Source organism: Elephantulus edwardii, unplaced genomic scaffold (assembly GCF_000299155.1).
Source record: "Elephantulus edwardii isolate Elephantulus edwardi_28Jun2011 unplaced genomic scaffold, EleEdw1.0 scaffold00148, whole genome shotgun sequence".
In the NCBI taxonomy this organism is placed as follows: Eukaryota; Metazoa; Chordata; class Mammalia; order Macroscelidea; family Macroscelididae; genus Elephantulus; species Elephantulus edwardii.
Genome location: NW_006399898.1, coordinates 5,230,892 through 5,238,179, shown reverse-complemented (window position 1 = coordinate 5,238,179; position 7,288 = coordinate 5,230,892). Strand labels below are relative to the sequence as shown.

At 52.8% G+C, this 7,288-nt stretch overlaps 1 protein-coding gene across 1 annotated transcript in view; it reads left to right on the top strand.

Moving 5' to 3' along the window:
* MLXIP (MLX interacting protein) overlaps window positions 1-7,288 on the top strand; it is a 59,555-nt gene that overhangs the window by 40,219 nt on the left and 12,048 nt on the right. The window contains exon 3 of the mRNA XM_006894709.1: window positions 6,999-7,105. Within this exon, the coding sequence (XP_006894771.1) occupies window positions 6,999-7,105 (107 nt within the window). The remainder of the gene's footprint in view (window positions 1-6,998; window positions 7,106-7,288) is intronic.

The following is a 7,288-nucleotide window of genomic DNA, read 5'->3' as shown; positions in this document are numbered from 1 at the left end:
TTTCTCTTCATAGAGCCCAGCCTCTTGGATGATCTGTTCTTCATATAGATTGAAAAGGTGTGAAGACAGGACACATCCCTGGCATACACCCTTCCCAATTTTGAACTTGTTTCTGAATGGCTTATTTGAAAAAACATTTTAGTTGTGATTTTAATGAAAGTTTCAGAAAAACTATATTTTCTTTCATTCATTGTTGCACCCTTCATCTCTACCCACTCAGTTCACATTAAAAAAAAAATATTTATTCATTGTTGCATAATCCTCCCCCCAAAGTCCCCTTAGCCATGTACCTTTTATTCTGGACTTTTGTCATACAGATGCCCAATCATATATTCCTCTTAAACCATTGCTTCCTTCATTTGTTTCAATGCAATACTTATTATTTATCCCCTTTTTTCTTAGTTTCACACCAACCCCCATTTTGGTCCTGTTTTATAACAGTGGTGTAATGCAGTATTTATCCTTTTGTGACTGAGATTATTTCGCTGAGCATAATGTCTTTCAGGGTCACCATGTCATGTAATATTTTAGTAGTTTCTTATTTTTCAGTACTTTGTAGCATTCCATTGTGTGCGTATACCATAGTTTTTCTGTCCATTCATTTGTTGATGGCACTTGTGAATAACTCAGCAATAAACATGAGTGTCCATATATCTGTTGGGTGGCAGCTCTGGTTTTTTTTTATGGTATATTCCTAGTAGTGGAATTGCTGGGTCAGATGATACTTCTATTCCTAATTTTTTGAGAATGTGCCACACCGCCTTCCATAGTGGTCGCACCATTTTACACTCCCACCAACAGTGAATCGGGGTTCCAGTCTCTCCTTTGGTGAAGTGTACCATTGATTCTTGATCATATACTGCTTTTGTAAGTGATTCCGTATCGACTAGAACTCTTTTTGGTGCAGTGACTGTATTCTTCCCTCCTCCTTTTGTTGTTTCTTGCACCGTTAAGTACTTTATCTGTAGAGTCCTTCAGCACTCTGTTCTTCCAGCTTGAAACGGGCCATCTGTGTTTTTCCGTTTTGCTTTGTAAACTGCAGGTCTTTATACATTTCATTTTAATACTTTGCCTTGTCTTCTTGAGCTGCCCTTTGAAAGTCTCTGTTCGGCTCTGTTACTCAGCATTTCCTCTCTTTGTTCTGACCCCTGTGGTTTAATTGATCTTCAGTTGCTGTGTCTGACAAGACCCCACTGTTAAAAGCAGTTACATTGTGAGCGTAACCTGGTTGCTCTGAGAAGATGCTCTTACTGCTTAAACCCCCGTCCTCTCAGAAGGTAGGTGTCCTCGTGACGCCGTGGGTAAGCACTTGATTGCTGACAGAACGGAACCTGCCTGCTGCTCCGCTGGGGGAAAATGGGCTGATCTGCCGGTGCAGAGCGCGCAGTGTTAGAGCTCAGGGAGGCGGTGCTGTGAGCTGTGGCTTGGGTTTGTTTTCTTAAGTACCACTGCTCCACTAGACAAGCTGAGAGAGTAACACTTGACAGACTCCTGCAGGACACTAAGCAGGTCCTTTCCCCAGGAGGCCTCACTGCCTCCTCCTGTCCTGGGCCTGCCGAGTGCCTGGAGAAAGGGCCTTGGAACTCTGGCTTCCAGTGAGAGGAAAATACTTTGATAGAAGGTTGGCTCCCAGCCCTCACCTGGAGAAAGGACCCTGGTAGAACAGTGGGTTAATTGTTTGGACTTCTGACTGAAAGATTGAGAGTTCAAACCCTCCAGGCACACCCTGAGAGAACACGGAGGCAGCCTGCCTCTGTGAAGATGTAGGAAGCAGGCCTCCTTTGTCCTATCATAAAGAACCACGAGGCCATCCTACATTGTCCTGTCGGTCCACCAAGTCCACATCCGGTCACTGGAAGACCTTGTGGAGGATAAAGGACATCAGCTTTGTCCAGAGGTGGGTCCGCATAGCCATCGGGACAAATGGAGACAGTCGATTTACGTGAAGTGCTTTGAGGTGGCACTGAGATCCTGCAACCGCCTTCCCGGGCTGCTGTCCCTCAGCTCCAGGAGCAGCGTGTGCGTGTGTGTGCGCGTGTGCGTGTGCGTTCGTGTGTGTGTGCGCGCGTGTGCGTGTGTGTGCGTGCGTGTGTGTGCGCGCGTGCACGCGGGGTTGTGGGGCAGTTTTGGATGTCATCGAGGCAGCTCCAGTTCACATGATGGCACAGAACTCCGCCTGGTCCCGTGGCTGTTGTGTGAGCCACAGTGTGGCACCACTGTGCCTGTCCACCCACTGAGGGTCTTCCCCTTTCTCACTGACCATCTGCATTGCCAAGCATGTCCTATCCCAGGGACTGGGACCCCCCGGTTACACGTCCAACGTCAGTAAGACCCAAATGTAGCCATTGTTGCCACTTCAGCTGTTGTTCCTGGTCCCTCGTGTGTCCTGAATACGTCCTGTGCGGATCCGAGCACATGCTGTAGAAAGTACTGCTTGTGTCCTTCTGCTTTGTCGTCTTTGACTTGTGCGGAGGTTCACGGGCAGCCCTTCCTCATTCCGTTCTCTCTCTCGTGACGCGTGTGGCCTGAGAATTTCGTATCTGCACAGAGTCGTGCAAGCACCCCCATGAGGCACCTGCACCCTCAGAAACACTCGTCCTCCTAGGCGCAGGCAGCCACGTAGCAAATTTCTGTTTGCTACATTCTCGTCAGCAGCTGCATTGATGCCATTGCCCAGTAGTGGCCGAGTGGATAGGGAGCTACGCTGCCAACCCCAGAGGTGCACGGTTCTAACCCTCGAGCTGCTGCTCGGGCGAAAGACGGACAGTCTCCGAAAACTCGCTGGTGGGTCAGCTGTGGGCCGGGTCCTCCTAGATGACAGTGAGTGCGTTTAGTTTCTAGAAATTACCTCATCGGCTCTATTTTAGACATTTAGGTTGCTTCCAGTCTTTGCTCCTATAAGCTGTTGGAATGACTGCCGTTGGCTATCAGTTTTTTAATCCATTTTTGAGTCGAGGGTCATTTCCTGGAAGTGGAATAACTGGGTTCAAATGCGTGTGTACTTTTCATTTTGTGAGTCATTGCCAGGTTCTCTCCTGAGAGGTCAATGTTCTCTATGCCCTCAGCTCAGTGCAGGGCCAGTTTATCTGAAGATCTCTTCTCCCTAGGAGCCCGGGCACTTTCAGGTCATTGGGGCTGGGGGAGTGAGGGATATTTTGTTTGTTTAGTAGGAGTTGTTTGCATTTTCTGGGAACTGTCAGCACGCAGGCCTGTTCCTTTGGACTCTGGTGTTCTCAGGTCTGATTGTTCGACACTGACGTGTAAGGGCTTTCTCAGAGACTCAGTTTCACCCATCTTTTGTTTGGGCTTTTTGTCAGCTCGAGATTCTCAGGTCTTCCATGTTGCTCATTCTGTGTGTCTGGGCTTGGTGTCACCCTCACCCAGTGCCTCCCAGTGCCTTTCTCCGTGGCGTTGTTTGATAGTAGGCCATCTTCACCTCCCCAAAGGAAATGCAGTTTGTCTCAGACAGAATTCACAACCTTCTGCATGTCCCTGTATTCCACTTGGCACTCAGCTTCAGTTTTAGTTCATGCAGCCGTGGGGTGTGTTTTGTGTAAGCTGGTCATGCCCTGGGTCACCCTGTAAGTGGCATTGCCCGCTGACAGCGCCCCAGCCATGACTGTGAGCGCGCCACCCTCCCACAGCACCGCCAATACCTTGGGGGTTTGGATTCGGAAATGATTGTCCATATTGTGAATGAGAACAGTATCTTGTCTTGATTTGGGTATCTGCGTTTGTTAGTAAACTCAAGATTCTTTTTGCTGACTGACTGGCATTTGTATTTTCTTCTCTGAGTGGCTCATTCATGCACTTCACTAGTAATTTTTTTTCTATAAAGTTTATCTTTTTCTGGTAGATGGGTAGGGATTTTTATATAGTCTGGGTGTTAGTTTGTTTTTCTTTGCTGTATATCTTGCAGGTATTTTTTTTTCTGTCATCCTTTGACAGAGTGATACTTTGTTTTAAACATTGGCTTCTGTTACAGGAACACTTTGGGTGCATTTCACTTGACTGAGCTTCGCAGCGCTGCGTGCATCACCTTGCAGCCCCGCTGCACCAGGTCGACATGCGGGCACTGAGGGTGCCACGCTCACTGCGTCTGGGTCAGCGTCTGGTCCTTCTCCCTGGAGCTCTGGCATCCTGGGTGCTGTAGCTCTACTTTCTGTGCACATTGTAACACTACAGCTCGGGGTGACATGCCTTTCCTGTGCCCTGGGAACTGAGGTGTGCACTCGCTCCACAGCCTCACCAGCTGCACTGCCGAGCTCTGGAGCCCCACGCACTGTATCTGCCAAGTCAGCCTCGTGTAAAGCCTTCCAATAACATCCTGTTGCTCTTGGGATAGAGACATGCCCTTGACTCTGGCTGTTGAGACCCTGCATGGGCCAGCTTCTGCCTCCCTGCCCCCTGTCCCCTGCCCCTACCACTCTGGGTGGTCACAGTCACCACAGGGCCCTCACACACCTGGCAGGGTGCATGGCAGGTCCCTAGTGCTGAGCCTTCACTTGCTGTCACTTCCTCCAGGGGACCCTGTCCTGACCACTCTGTGTCCTGACTCTCATCACATGGGCCGTGTGACTCAGCAGGCGCAGTGCCCGTCGAGGGCCGTGTCCTCCTCATTCACCCCCAGCCGGACAGAGTGAGTGGGGCCCAGGCCTTGTCTCCTGGCGCAGCAGTTCATGGGTGCCCGGAAGGCCAGAGTGGGCACAGCGGGCACCGTCTTTCCCTCTGTGGAGGGTGTAGGTGCTGCCAGGGCGACCCTTCACCCACTGGAATGAAACCTGGCCCAGTCCTGCCCACCCACGGCCGGTTTGAGCCCGTTCTTGCAGCCCGTCCATCTCGTTGAGGGTCTTGCTCTCTTCCCGCAGTCTTCTCCTCTGCTGACCATGATGACCTTCTCCAGGGCTGGCCCCTCCCGCTAACATGTCCACAGTCTATGCGACACAGTTCTGCTGCCCTCATTCTCCGGAGCACTCTGCAAGTCTTTCCAAGATGCATTTGATCTGTTCAGTCCTCTGACGTATTGTTCTTGTTGTTGTGTGACATCAAGTCACAACAGACTTATAGCTGACCCTCCAGGGGGTTTTCGTGTTTTTGTTTTTTCCATCGAATCTAATCCGACTGACTGACACAGGAGGAGGTTGCCCCTCCTTCTCCAGCATTGCCTCTGCTGGATTTGAACCATGCACCTTCAGGATTGTTGTGCAGCTTCTTGCCGCTAGGCTACCAGAGCTCCCGGCGGGTTTTCAGAGGCAATAGTTTGCATGAGAGGAGATTGCCCACAGAGCAGCAGTAGGATTCTAACTCCGTGCCTTTGGATTGATAGCACAGCTCCTTGCCACTAGGCCACCAGAACTCCTTCCATGGTCTTCAGCAGCCCCTTAACTCAAACATTACTCCTTTGTTTCTCCTTCTCTGTCCACTCAGTGCAGCTGTAGAGTGGGTTGTGGAGGCCAGACTGGTGACGGCAGAGGGGCAGATGGAAGAACGGACGGCCCTGTGGGCTAAGCCTCTTAATGTGTGTATCATGAAGTCATAGCTCACGTTCCGGTGGGTTTTCAGAAGCAGTTAATGGCAGGGGAGGAGAGTGCCCATCCTTTTGTGGAACAGCTGGTGGATTTGAACCTTGTGCCTTTGGGATTGCAGCCCAGCTTCTTGCCACTGCTTGATAGTAAGGGCAGTCCCGATGATCAGGCTGGATGAGTTTCTCTCCTCCCTGTTTGGCGTTAGGCTCGCGGTGCAGGCTGTGTGCACGCTCGTTCAGCATGTCACGTGCTGGGTGCGGTATCGTTCTGCCCTTACCGGGAGCCTGGTGTGCCATCGGGGCTTCTGCTGCCCTCATCAGTGCACGGAAGGGTGCTGACGCGACCCGTGCTGCAGCCGCGGAGCTCGACTGTGAGCCTGGGAGTGTCGGCCGTGTGGACCTCTGAAACCTCTGGGTGGGGAGCCACGACAGCTGTTGCCTGTTGTCGGTGCCTCCTGCCCGGGAGTGCGCCGTGGTGTGTTTGCTGTGGTCACGCAGGTGTGTCCGCCCAGGTGTGCAGCACTGGGCCTGTTGGCTGGGTTGTGGGTGAGCCCCAAAGTCTTTGCCCAGCAAGGTTGTCTGCTCAGAAGCTCAGGCTCCATAGGTGCCCACTGTCTGTGCCTCCTCTGAAGCCCCTGCCTGTGTGCCAGTGGCCCCTCTGTGCCCAAAACATCACCGTCCTGCATGGGGCTGGACCTGTGGTCATGGAGGGGCCTGGGTAGAAGGTGAGAGTAGCACCCTGCTCACTTCGGGAGGCCAGCCCTGTGCAGCATCCGAGACAGGGCTCTGACTGGGCACCTGTCAGGAGGCCCCCCGGACGACTGGCCTCACCCCTGCTGCTGGCTGTGCCCCCTGCTCTGCGGACTCTCTGCAGGGAATTCGACCAACTCCCACTCTGTCCAGTTCCGCTGGGTGTGTAGGACAGAGGGACACCCGCAGACCTCCCAGGAGGAGCACGGGTCTAAAGAGGGGTTTGAACAGACGTTTTCTGGGAGGCCAGGGGAACCGTGAAGACTGCAGTGAGAGCCCTGTGTGCCGCTCGGAGAAGACGGCGTTTAAAGGATGAGAACGGCCAGGGGGTTGTGTGTGGAGACCTCCTCAGGTCTCTGATGCTACGCGCAGTGGGACACGTGGTTCCCGGCATTATGGGGGCCTTGAGGGCCTGGTGGTGGGCGGTACCCGGACTGGTGAGAGGAGCTTAGTTTCCATTCTCCGCTCGCGTATCTTTCCCTCTTCATTTGTGGGAGCTTTCCAGCTTTGACCAAGTATATAGATTGGTGTAGGGGGGCCCAGGTACTGTCACCCCACTCCGGTTACCCTGTGTCCAGTCTTGGCCCCCACTGAAGTCACCCACAGCCCCTGAAGTCTGACCTGGGGCTTTAACAGGCCCCAGAATGGCTGGTGGGTGGTGAGGCCTGACTTCTTTTCTTGAGGAGGGACATGAGGTCTCTATGTGCTCTGTCCTGCCTTCCAGTGGGAAGCTGGTGTCTCCAAAGTGGAAGAACTTCAAAGGCCTGAAGCTCCAGTGGAGAGACAAGATCCGGCTCAACAATGCCATCTGGCGGGCGTGGTACATGCAGTGTAAGTGCAGGGGTGCGGGCGAGGGGGCACTCAAGGGGTGGGGGCCAAGCACGGCCTGCTCCAGCTGACCGTGGTCACTGCACAGCCTTGGTCTGGAGGAGATAGCTGTGTGTGACAGTGGGCCCCAGTGTGGTGGGTCAGGGCTGTGGGAGAGGGGGTAGGGAGGTGTCTGTGAGGGGTCAG